This window comes from Blennius ocellaris (genome assembly GCF_963422515.1).
Source record: "Blennius ocellaris genome assembly, chromosome: 1".
Lineage (NCBI taxonomy): Eukaryota > Metazoa > Chordata > Actinopteri > Blenniiformes > Blenniidae > Blennius > Blennius ocellaris.
The window spans coordinates 36,370,052-36,383,993 of NC_137650.1; the positions used below are offsets into that span (position 1 = coordinate 36,370,052).

At 44.8% G+C, this 13,942-nt stretch overlaps 1 protein-coding gene across 1 annotated transcript in view; it reads right to left on the minus strand.

The window, feature by feature from the left end:
• Positions 1–5,146: 5,146 nt before the first annotated feature.
• Positions 5,147–13,942, minus strand: part of LOC308131543 (inactive serine protease PAMR1-like) — a gene marked incomplete at its 5' end in the record, with an annotated part of 19,464 nt that continues 10,668 nt past the window's right edge. Inside the window, 4 exons of the mRNA XM_080498303.1 lie at positions 5,147–6,296; positions 7,525–7,892; positions 8,533–8,747; positions 12,860–12,926. Coding sequence (XP_080354429.1) covers positions 5,850–6,296; positions 7,525–7,892; positions 8,533–8,747; positions 12,860–12,926 — 1,097 coding nt within the window. The remainder of the gene's footprint in view (positions 6,297–7,524; positions 7,893–8,532; positions 8,748–12,859; positions 12,927–13,942) is intronic.

The window sequence follows — 13,942 nt, forward strand, 5'->3', positions numbered from 1 at the left end:
ATGAAACATATAAGCAGTTTATATGCACATATATGCTGCATATATGTGTATATATGCCACATACAGGCAACATTTAGGTTCATATATGTGAATATACAGGCCATATAGGTCTCCTGTACTGCTTCTTTATTTCCCCATATATATATATATATACATATACATATACACACACACACACACACACATATATATATATATATATATATATATATATATATATATATATATATATATATATATATATATATGTGTGTGTGTATGTGTGTGCGTGTGTGTGTGCATGTGTATATATACTACATATCTCACTTTGGCAACTGTCATAAATCATCAAGGCGATAACTAAGAACTAACTGAAAAACAATTATGCAAGAAGAACATATACGTGCATATATGTACCTATATAGGTACCTGTATATATGTCACATATATTAAACACCTATATCGAAACCTATATTGAAACATATATGTTTATATAGGTTCTTTCCATGTGGGAACTCAGTGACTTGTATTGTCAAGCCGCCGTTCTTGTTCCACGTCCTGAAACCATTCGTAGCCATTTTCTGTGGTTAAAAGCCGCCGGGACGCCTTCGGGCGCAGCGTCGACACAAGACGACCTTTCATGTTCACATCTGGGTGAACCAGCGACTGTCCCCGACGGGGGAGGTGCACAAGGTGCACAAGATGCACAAGATGCACAAGATACACAAGGTGCACAAGATACACAAGGTGCACAAGATACACAAGATGCACAAGATGCACAAGATACACAAGGTGCACAAGATGCACAAGATACACAAGGTGCACAAGATGCACAAGGTGCACAAGATGCACAAGATGCACAAGATGCACAAGATACACAAGGTGCACAAGATACACAAGGTGCACAAGATGCACAAGATGCACAAGATACACAAGATGCACAAGATACACAAGGTGCACAAGATGCACAAGGTGCACAAGATGCACAAGATGCACAAGATGCACAAGATACACAAGGTGCACAAGATACACAAGGTGCACAAGATGCACAAGATGCACAAGATGCACAAGATACACAAGGTGCACAAGATACACAAGATACACAAGGTGCACAAGATACACAAGGTGCACAAGATACACAAGGTGCACAAGATGCACAAGATGCACAAGATGCACAAGATACACAAGGTGCACAAGATACACAAGGTGCACAAGATACACAAGGTGCACAAGATACACAAGGTACACAAGATGCACAAGATACACAAGGTGCACAAGATGCACAAGATACACAAGGTGCACAAGATACACAAGATGCACAAGATGCACAAGATACACAAGGTGCACAAGATACACAAGGTGCACAAGATGCACAAGATACACAAGATGCACAAGATGCACAAGATACACAAGGTGCACAAGATACACAAGGTGCACAAGATGCACAAGATACACAAGGTGCACAAGATACACAAGGTGCACAAGATACACAAGGTGCACAAGATGCACAAGATACACAAGGTGCACAAGATGCACAAGATACACAAGGTGCACAAGATACACAAGGTGCACAAGATACACAAGATACACAAGGTGCACAAGATGCACAAGATGCACAAGATGCACAACATGCAACCGCCAGCGCTGGAAGCACGAGCCTTGCCTGCGTAGTGACGCCACTCCGTCGGTGGTCGTGACGGAACCTGGGAGGAACGCCTCAAACAGCCGTCTGGCAGGAAGAAGGACAACAAAGTGGTTCCATCCAAGGTTTGTGAGGTTTTGGTTTTTAACTTAGATTTGTATCTTGGTGTCTGATAAGTAAATTTGTACTGTATATTAAATATTAGTACTTGGTGTAATGGGAATTCACATTTTGCAAGTAATCGCTGATTCATTCAGTTTGTGTTGTTCGCTGCTTTACGCCTGCCGGGCCACGAGTCGTCGTACCTTTGGACCGATGAGAAGACATTTCAACGGCGCCGCTCTGAGACGTCTTGAAAGGCGGGCAACGGAGGGAAGAACTTCCCAGATCGATGAACGAGCTGTGAGGCGACTTCACTCTCGGCCTTACGCAAGAATCTTGATTGTTTTTGGTTATTATTGCTCTGGATAACTGGGGTTTGTCTCTTTTCTATCATTCTAGCAGGTTTTTCACCGAACAGTGTCCTCATCAGGACTCAGGTCAAGCCGGCAAAGACAAATTATTATTTTCCTATAAACTGATTTAAGTAGTAAAAAGAACTGAAGGCCTTTTTCACGTCAGAATAGTCAAATCTGTGAGGTTCAACTTGCACGAGACCTCAGGATAACACTGAATGTTCCATAAAGGCTTCTGCATCATTTCCCCTCTCAACAACAAAAAAAACATGAAAAGTCACTATTTTAAAAAAAAACAAGGCATGGTGAAACTCGTACGAGCAGAAGAAGCGTGGCCAGTTGTCCCCGTTTGTCACTTCCCTGAACAAGAAGCGCAGCGAGGGAGAGAAGCTGTCTGATGTTCATTTACTTGGGATTTACAGTGTAAGGCTGCGGGCCGTTCTTTTGAACTCCATCCTCATGCAGCCTTGTGCGGCGTTAAGGAGTGTGGTGGGAGTGGATCGCACGCCGCACCATATCTTTAATGATGCACATGTGGCCCGCGGCCGGCGGTTCTGCATCGCTTTAAGAAACTGTCACTCCCCCCCCCAAAAAAAAATGCACGGGTTGACCTGTTTATGTCTGCAGATGCAAAGTCATTAATCTTGTCTGATTCGGGGGAAAAGCAGCAGTTCTCAATGCGTTTCTGGCAATTTTGGTCCAATCCGGCTTATTTCGTGACTTTGAGCGATGATGATTTTTTTTTTTTTTTTTTCCGGCAGTTGGCGCTCTGCCTGTATCCTGGACTGACCCAGGACCAGCCATTGGCTCACGACCAGGACGGGCAACACAACCTCCGCATGTAGGGAGGCTTCCAAATGGCTTTTCAATTCCCTCCCTCGTAATTAGCGACCCACATGGAAGTAATCTATATGAGTCATATAGTGTCATATATGACTCATATATTGTCATATATGAGTCATATATTGTCATATATGTACATATATGAAACCTATAAGCAGTTTATATACTGCATATATGCACATATATGACAATATATCCACATATATGCGTATATATGCCACATATAGGCAAAATTGAGGTGCATATATGTGAATATACAGGCCATATAGGTCCCCTGTACTGCTTCTTTATTTCCACATATATATATATATATATATATATATATATATATATATATATATATATATATATCCCATATCTCACTTTGGCAACTGTCATACATTATCAAGGCAATAACTAAGAACTAACTGAAAAACAATTATGCAAGAAGAACCTATAGGTGTATATATGCACACATATATAGGTGCATATGTGTACCTACAGTATATAGGTACCTGTATGCACGTATATGTGTACACATATATGTACATATAATATAGGAAAACGGACGATTTTATATATGTCACATATATTAAAAACCTATATCAAAACATATATGTTTATATAGGTTCTTCCCATGTGGGGGACTCATTAGAAAAACACGGTTTCCCCGGCATTCACACTCATCCAGCATCAACTTAACAAAAAGAATCAGGTGTCAATCAGCAGGACAAATAAATCCTCATCATCAACTTTTAATGTGGGGAAAAAGACAAGTGCTCACCTGTGGACGTCCTCTGCTGGTCCGGTCCGGAGCCTCCTTTGTGTGTGTGTGTGTGTGTGTGAGTGTGTGTGTGTGTGTGTGTGTGTGTGTGTGTGTGTGTGTGAGTGTGTGTGTGTGTGTGTGTGTGAGTGTGTGTGTGTGTGTGTGTGTGTGAGTGTGTGAGTGTGTGTGTGTGTGTCGTCGTCAGTCAAAGGAGCATCAAAACTTTCAGGACCGACTGTTTCAAGTTGAAAGCGCGACTAAAAGGCAGCAGCAGGTTGCTCCTAGTCTAAAGGTGCAGAAAGCCCAGCGAGCTCAGCGTCGTCATGCACGGGACTGATGTTCGCTCAGCCGCCGGCTCAGTGCCTCCCCTCAGGTGTGGGTGTGGTCTGCCCTCTGTTAAAGATTAGCATTAGCCCGGGTATAGCGTCACGACATCACACCGGTCAGTCGAGTCTCATCCAACACAATACGTTCAACAATGTTCACGTCGTGTTTTGGACGTACAATAAAACTCCCCATGTTGCTTTCGTCAACCCCTTCACCTGTGACCCGAGCGTTCCCCCGGAACACGGTGTGGGGAAAAACCACCTAACATCTTAGCTCGCATTCCCCCTTTCATCCCGCCAATCTCGCCCGGCGAGCTGCAGAGCAACTCGGCGTTTAATTGGCCGAGGATTAAAAGGTGTTCCTGCACAAAGCCGCGGGGCAGCACAGCGGGCGTCTGCGTCTCAGGAGTAAGAGCTAAGTTTAGCAAATCCTCTCAGTGTTTCTCAATGACGGCACATGTCGGACAGTCTGCATGGGAACGCGCCGACGCGCAGCCTCACATGCCGGCACGCCGCCGACACACACAGGTACATACGGCGCGTGCCGCACTTACCGCCGCCGCACATGGCGGCGCAGCCACACATGTCCGCACATGCAGAGCTTAGAAAATACGTGCAAAGTCATTTTGTGGGAATAGCAGGTGGGGGGGGGGGGGGAGGGGGGGTTTGAGTTGGGAACAGCGTGCACAACCCGAGAAGACATGAGAGATCTAATTACAAGTTTGCAGCTCAGCAGAATTTAAGATAAATAAATGAATTAAAATCCTCATGCATATTTGTGCAGCTGCGAGCCAAATTCTGCAGATAATTGTTGGAGAGCGGTTTATCTACTGCAGTCGGAGGTAAAGAGGCCCGAAGCCGGAGAAGTCGGTGGACTGCCAAAGATAATTCATGCAAAAAAACTTTAGTTGTCGTCGTACAACTATTCTCTTTTCATCCACAATTTTGCAAACAGCGAGATGAAGTCTCAATATGTTGCAGTGGTGGTGTGAGCCTGAGACAGACGCAGAAAACTGCGTTGTCCCGATTATTATTATTATTATTATTACCGCCACGCCTCAAACGTTCTATAACACGAGTGGCGACTTTGCGCATTTTTGGCTTCTTCACATTTGAATTGGCTCAAATTATGACATTTCGGAACCTGTAATTATTTACCGTTCCATTTTTATTCATTATAAAAAAAAAACAATAAGGAATGAAACTAAAAAAATGCAATTAAAACAGAAATTTGAAAAAAAAAAAAACCAACAACCCTAAAAATGAATAAAAACAAATAAAACCTTTAGTCCATGTTTTGTTTGGGGTTTGGGGAATGAGACAGAATAAACCATGTCATTTATCATTAGAACTTGTTTCGCTGTTGCATTTGATCATTTCTGCGTCTGAAACGCTCGACTGACCTCAGAATGTTTGTCCCGTCCTCGATAGTTGTTGTTTTCTCTTTTGAATAAAACTTTGACTGTACATTTTTCAACATATGGACAAAAACAAGCAAAAAACAACAACAACAAAAAGATGTCAGGCATGTCTGGTTAAACCACTGAAATTGCAGATGGATGCTGGCCGTCGGTACTTGAATGCTATTGGTTCATTTGCTTCCAGTGGGCGGGGCTTAGATGCATATAGATATAAATATAGATATAAATATAGATATAAATATAGATAAATATGTTCTTTCCCCTTGTGGCTTCTGTTTTGACTTCACTTCAAACCACTGAAGGATTGAAAAACAGAAAAACAAGTTCAAAATTCCCGGCGATTGTGAAACGAAGCTACTTCTTCTCATACGGATGTTCGTTCCAGCTTAATGTGACCAAACTTTTCTTTTCTTTAAACATCCTGAAGAACGTGAGCCTCTACTTCATCTGTTCCTGGATCCAATCGAGAAAGTTTGCGACTCTGGTCAGAACCGTGTGACTCGGCCGCCGCCGGTCGTCGGTGGAACTGGAACTCTCCAGGCCGAGCAGCTGCCAGCCGGACGGGTCCGGCAGCGCCGCGATGCCGGGAACGGCGCCCGGCTCGGCGGCGACGCACAGCGCGTCGTCGTCGCCGACGACCCCCCCGCCTCCGGGAGGCTCCGTCCGGCACCGGGCCGGGTCGGCCAGCCGGACGGGGCGGGTCTGGTGCCGCCGGCCGTCGGGCGGAGTCCACCTGGCGGTGTGCGCCTCCGCCGCCGTCACCTCCCCCCCCCGCACCCGGGGCAGACACACCGGCAGGACGCGCCGGCTGACCTTGGCCTTGTCTCGCAGTTTGAGCACGGCGACGTCCGAGTTCAAGTCGGGGTGGATGACGACGTGCGAAACCTGCCGGGGCAGGAAGAGAAGGTCAAAGAGATCAAAGAGGTCAAAAAAAAAGAAAAGTACCTGAGAAGCCTGAGCCTGACGCTCCTTCACAATCTGCCGAGTCGTGGTGGTTTTGGAGGATCTATATGAAGACCAGACTCTACGCATCAAGATGCGCACGTATTTCCAGTCCAAGTCAAACATGGCGGTCTGCCGCTCAGGAGTTCATCTTGTACCTTTTACAAACATCCACTCATCCAGAGGATTAAACGTATTTAAAGAAGACTCTCCTTAATACTGTATCACTGCTGTTCCTTAGATTTGTTCAAAAAAAATGTAGGCAGAGGAAGTTCTTTGGTTTGTTTTTTCAGAAATGTAATGACTGGAAGATGAATAATTTCTGACAACGTAGAGCCTCCGTGGTAAAATAATCACTTATTGAGCTCATAATAACAAAGTGAACCTTCAAAAGGAACTAAAGTGAAATTGTGCCATTTTTAACTATGTTTGGTAGAGAAAACAGAAATGTACAGAAACCATGTGTTCTATTTGGATGGATGTGTTGCGTTGAATTTAACATTGTCCAGTTGACAAGGTCAGGGTCAGGTCTGGTTTGACCTGCAGGATCCGTGATGGATTCCTACTCTTGATCAGAGTTTAGTTTCTCCCAGGGGTGTCAAACACGTTTCAGTTCATCTCGAACGCACCAGGCCAGTAAAATAGTCCCACAATGATTTGAATTTAAACTTGTAACGGTTATTTTTGATGTTGTTCTGCCTACGTGATGGAAATGCCCACCTACTGCTAAATACAGTGAAATGTATATGAGTATAAGCCTCTCCTGTCGCTGTTGCATGACGGGTGTTTCTACAATCTCAGCCTGACAGAAAGGCTTTCAGGCTTGTTAGAAAATGTACAATCTTTCATGGCAGCAGCGTCGATATCTCAGTTCAGGTCTCAGTGTCGTGTCGCCGCTCTTTAAAGAAATCAATGCTTATTTTTGGACGTTTTCCCCATATTCTTAGTGGTTTGGCAGCAGGACTGGAGCCTCTTATGGACATCAGCCCCCAGGCCTTGTGTTTGACGCCCCTGGATTCCACTTTACATTTTGGATGTTGGTCGTTGAAAACAGTCTGCTCCGGTCTGACGCAGGCAAAAGTCTTCAGGTTCAAACCTGCAAAGACATCAGACAAGGACACGTCCCAGCTGGACACGTGAAACACCTGGTGCTTTCTGGTGAGAGTTGTACCCTGAGCTGGAGAATCCCGGACCCCTGGTACTCCTTCCCTGCCACCACCTTCACTTGAGCAGGGGGTAGGGGCTGCCGCCCGCCCGGCTCCGCCACGCAGCGCGCCGCCACCAGAACGCTGCGCTGGCCCACCAGAGCTCCGCTGCAGGCCAGGTACCAGGACGACGCCCCCTGCTGGCCCAAAACGCTCCTGTGATGAGACGTGCGGGAGCTCAGGGTGCCACCAGGAGCTGAGCGGATATAGACGGCCACATGCCACGGCCACTGGGCGGCCGGAAGGTCCAGACCGCTCTGGGGGTCCAGTCTGCTCTGGGGGTCCAGACTGCTCTGGGGGTCCAGACCGCTCTGGGGGTCCAGTCTGCCGCACACTGTGGCGAAAGCATCGACCAGAAGAAACATGTAAAACGTCAACTTATTCTTTGCAGAAAAAAATACGTAATTTGCTTTTTTAACATAATAATAATAATAACAATAACAATAACAATAACAATAACAACAACAACAACAACAACAACAACAATAATAATAATAATAATAATAATAATAATAATAATAATAATAATAATAATAATAATAATGCATGAGCACTTTATTCTAGGACACTCACAGATGCATTACTCATTCCCTCCATACTGGATGGTGGTGAACTACGCCTGTAGCCACGGCTGCTCTGGAGCAGACTGACGGAGGAGAGGCTGCTAATCTGACCACCGCCAACCACTCAGTCTCTCACTGCATTCATCATCTCACTCCTCTGAGTTACAGCGGCTGCTAAAAAGCAGGTTTTCTCTATGATCCTGTGTCTGATGATCACGCTGGAGACTGAACTCTGCTGCAACGCCTTCCAATCACCTTCAAACTCACTGTCCAGCTCACGCTTGAGTCTTGCTCACATTGTTCTGCAGAATAGCAGTGAAGCCGGTGGAACCGCCACCCTCCCTACGCAGTACGGCATCTCGCCCTCAGCGTGTCTCGGAGAGTACCCCGACGTTCCACTGCCGGTCTCACCTGGCGAGCAGGAAAGGTGCTGGCCACTCCAGCGGCCGGTCTTCAGACAGGTACGGCGAGGGCTTCCCGTGTGGCGGTAGAGAGGCGAGGCACACCGGTACTGGATGCTGGTGTGGACCGGGTGAACGCCCGGGGGAAAGGTGGCGTCAGGTCTTTCCTCTCGGTCCAGGGAAAGTGGGAGGAAGCCTGCTGACAACACGTCCTGCAGGCTGTATCTGGACAAAGACGAGAGGCTCTCAGTGGGACGGGAGGCTGCATCTGGGAGTGTGTGAGAGCACATCTGGAGGCTTCATCAGCGTAGTGAATAAACAGTATTACTCTTTAAATCACAATATCTCAACTGGACAATGAACAAAGAAGCCCTGCGTTTGGCTCAAAGATTTTAAAATCATCTCAATCAAGGCCTTTTATTGCTATTGAGTGATGATTGAGACATTTTCTAATACGAAGGAAAGACTGTTGGGGACGAAGGAAAGACTCTGTTGGGGATGAAGGAAAGACTCTGTTGGGGACGAAGGAAAGACTCTGTTGGGGACGAAGGAAAGACTCTGTTGGGGACGAAGGAAAGACTGTTGGGGACGAAGGAAAGACTGTTGGGGATGAAGGAAAGACTGTTGGGGACGAAGGAAAGACTGTTGGGGACGAAGGAAAGACTCTGTTGGGGACGAAGGAAAGACTGTTGGGGACGAAGGAAAGACTGTTTGGGACGAAGGAAAGACTCTGTTGGGGGCGAAGGAAAGACTGTTGGGGACGAAGGAAAGACTGTTTGGGACGAAGGAAAGACTCTGTTGGGGACGAAGGAAAGACTGTTGGGGACGAAGGAAAGACTGTTGGGGATGAAGGAAAGACTGTTGGGGACGAAGGAAAGACTGTTGGGGACGAAGGAAAGACTCTGTTGGGGACGAAGGAAAGACTGTTGGGGACGAAGGAAAGACTGTTTGGGACGAAGGAAAGACTCTGTTGGGGGCGAAGGAAAGACTGTTGGGGACGAAGGAAAGACTGTTTGGGACGAAGGAAAGACTCTGTTGGGGACGAAGGAAAGACTGTTGGGGACGAAGGAAAGACTGTTTGGGACGAAGGAAAGACTCTGTTGGGGACGAAGGAAAGACTTGGGGACGAAGGAAAGACTCTGTTGGGGACGAAGGAAAGACTTGGGGACGAAGGAAAGACTGTTGGGGACGAAGGAAAGACTTGGGGACGAAGGAAAGACTTGGGGACGAAGGAAAGACTTGGGGACGAAGGAAAGACTCTGTTGGGGACGAAGGAAAGACTTGGGGACGAAGGAAAGACTCTGTTGGGGACGAAGGAAAGACTTGGGGACGAAGGAAAGACTCTGTTGGGGACGAAGGAAAGACTTGGGGACGAAGGAAAGACTTGGGGATGAAGGAAAGACTTGGGGACGAAGGAAAGACTCTGTTGGGGACGAAGGAAAGACTTGGGGACGAAGGAAAGACTGTTGGGGATGAAGGAAAGACTTGGGGACGAAGGAAAGACTTGGGGACGAAGGAAAGACTTGGGGACGAAGGAAAGACTCTGTTGGGGATGAAGGAAAGACTTGGGGACGAAGGAAAGACTCTGTTGGGGACGAAGGAAAGACTTGGGGACGAAGGAAAGACTCTGTTGGGGACGAAGGAAAGACTTGGGGACGAAGGAAAGACTGTTGGGGACGAAGGAAAGACTTGGGGACGAAGGAAAGACTGTTGGGGACGAAGGAAAGACTGTTGGGGACGAAGGAAAGACTTGGGGACGAAGGAAAGACTTGGGGACGAAGGAAAGACTTGGGGATTGACCACACACACATTCACAGGGAACAATATGGTCAAACATTCATAACTGACATTCGTATGGACAGAGGACCAAGTTAGATTCGTCTTATGGGTGACTGTACCACTTTAATTTGACGAAAGACGTCCCTCCTCTTGCAGCATAATGTATTTTTTGCTGAAAAATAACTTTCCCTGGTACTTCAAGCTGAACAGACACACGCTGCGTGTCATACCTCCTTCATCGTCACGTATCCTTGTTCATTTTCAGCATACGGGAGAAAAGCATGTTAGAATCTGGTCACATGCCTCACAAAGGGTTAAATCTTGTGATCTTCTGCCCCCCCCCCCCCCCCCCCCCCCCCCCCCCCCTGCAATGATAACTGCCAGTCAGCTTCTGTCCCAGGGCTGCACATGGCCAAATGGAGGCCCTAAGTAAGTGAAAATTACGGCCCCTCTTAAAGCATAATTGCTGCACATTTCTTCATGAAATAAGAGCCCTAAGTGCGACATAAGGCCCCGCGATGATCACCGGGGTAGGGAGGCCAGGAGAGGAATACTAAGAGGGATTTTCAATCCAGAGCAAAATGAGAGGAAAAAAACCGAATGAAGAAATCTCCGTTCTGTGCTTTTCTCCGACGCTATATTGATCTGGTTCCAGTGTCTTTTAGGACCCGACGACAAATCCAGCGGAAACTCACTGTTTTGATGTTTTCCTTTCAGAAAAGCTTCGCTTTTACGCGACGATGTTTTAGAAACACTGAAAACCGTGTAGTTCTCATGTCGGGGGTGAGAGAAACCTTGAAATCTGTTTCTGTAATGAAATATAGGGAACAATAAGCTATAAACTTTAACAATGTGAGTACAGACGTTACTATGGCCAAGTAGGATCGTTACTACGGTGACCGTCAACCATCAAACTACCAAGTCCCAGGAGAATCTGGACGGGGAGTCCTGACACTCTGGAGCAGGGGTGTCCAACATGTGGCCCGGGGGCCAGAAACGGCCCGCCAGAGGATCTAATCCGGCCGCCATGTGATTTAAAAAATTTTTTTTTAAATATAAATATGAAAACTGACAGAGGCTGATCTAAAAACACTAGATTGGAAAAAAAATGACATTCAAAACTGCCCTTGGTCAGAATTAATTAATGCAATCTGTGGAGGTCACATAACACAACACCTTTCACAATAAAGGTGTCCAATTTATGTGAAATGATACTTTAGACATGTAAACTCAAAAAATGTTTCCAGATGATGACAGATTCGTTGATGATGACGTGGTTTCACGTTAGATAGCAGATAAAAGTTAATAAATTAATTAATAAAAATGATCAAGTGCTCAGGGTGTTAATTCCTTGGAAACATTTGAACGGCGCTTATTTCTTCCTTTGTCTCTTTTTTTTTTTTTTTACCCTTTTCTTTAAGGTTTTCAACCTGTTATAAAAAGCTGGAAATAAACTTTCTAAAAACTGAGTCATTGTACTTGAGCTCCATCCATGTCCTGTCAAGCATCGAAGAGGAAATAAGCTTGACAGTATTATTATTATTATTATTATTGCTGGACTAGCTGTTCAAATCCGACAGACAGGAGTCGAGAAGACTGTGGACCAGGGGTGGCCACACTTTTTCAGCATGCGAGCTACTTTATAAAACGACCAAGTCAAAGTGATCTACCCACTACAAAAATGCAAAACATATATTTATTTTCAAATATATTGAGGATTCTTTATATGTACAATGTATAATGATGTACCTTGCAAAACTGTATGAGCCAATATTGTGCAACACGACATAATTAACTAGGAACATTCTTTGTAATTACCTGAGTTTACTTTGATGTTACTTTGATCTTTGGTATTGTGACGGTCGACTGGCAGACGAGAAAAAACGCACTTCGAAAATGACATCGTGAAAAAAACAGTCCACCTCCCATTCCTCATGAAATTGAAATGTCTTCGTCTTCTCACTTGGTCCAGCCCCCCCCCCCCCCCCACTCATTTTTGGGGGTGCTTCAAATTTTGCGGTAACTCGCTTGACTAGCTTGTTAGCTTCGCCACACTTAGCGCCATTGTTTGCGCGTGTGTGGTGACCTAAAGGTCAGAAAAATTCAGCCGTCATCTGACGCTGCATTCGATTGTACTCGTAATTCGGAAAGGTAAATTAGTTTCATTACACTAGCGTCTATTGTTTTTTCTCTAATGAACCACATGCAAGGACTCAGGGTCAACGAGAAAGAAACCACCAAACTCCTTTACTTTTGTGGTTTCAACGATTATTGGTGATATTTTGGAGGAAAAAAAAATGTTCTGGAAATCAACTTGGGTTTATGAAGACAAATAAATAATATTCAGCTCTTATAGATGAGTTTGTATAAGCAGCGCAGCCGAGGAGAAGCGATGAGGAGAAGCGGAAAGACCGTTTGGAATTATTTAATAAGTATTCGTGGACAAAATGTGATGTGAAATATGATATAGGTTCAATACATGAACCACAACAATTTTCAGAATAATTTGTATGACGGCATCAAATGTCAGTAAGACTGTAAAGACACATGCAGTTTACCTTGGTGGAAGATGTGACTCCACAACACTTTGTCGCACCAGTCCAGACACTTTGGGCTCTCGGCACGCTGCGGGAGAAACCGAAACGTTCCACTGTTAAAAGGTGGGAATATTCTGTGTCTGCTCACTGGAAGCTGTTATTTCTGTAACAAAAAAGAACCTCCCACATTTCAAATGACCATATCGACACGGACCAACCTTACAACACACACATTCACACACATGCACATATACGTTGATCCTACTTCTCCCCCTAACAGCAATGCATTTCTTCTTCTCTGTATGTTTCAAAAATCTTTTGTTTGTATTTATATTTGAACAGGTTGATGCTTGGACATCGTTTCAACTCCATCTCCAATTTGTTCCACAATTGTACTCCATGAACTGTCGGGCTAAAACTTTTTAGGGTTCTACTGTGTTTCTGAGTCCTAAAGTTTAATTCCTCACGTGATTCATAACGGCCAGTATGATCTGGGAACCTTCTTTGTATTTGTCTTGGTAACAATCTGTAACTTGCTTTATATAACATCTGTACTTCTTTGAACTCAGTGATGTCACAAAGCTTCATGATCTTTGATTTAAAAAATAACGAGTTTGTGTGGTCCAGAAACCTTTATGAATTAATCCAATAGCTCTTTTTTGTAACATTACTATTGGTTTTACTGTGTTTTTATAAGTACTACCCCAAACCACAGTATAATGATATATATAGAGTGAAATCAGAGAACAGTATAAGGTGTGTAAAGCTTTGATATTTAAAATGTGCTTTGCTTTTGCTATTATGGCAATGTTTCTTGAAATTTTCGTAGATATATATTTAATGTGAGATTTACAAGTAATTCTATCATCTAATAACTCCAAGGAATTTGATTTCATGCACCCGCTCTATAACCACACCCTCTATCTGAATCGCTTCCTCCGAATTGGAATTACAGTTGCCGAATATCATAATTTTGCTTTTGCTCAGATATAGAGATGATTTGTTTTGTTTGAACCGCTTGTTGACACTCTTGAGTTCCAGGTTAAGAATTTGACACAGTCGTTTTAAATCATCTCCTGAAGCAAAAATATTTATATCGTCTGC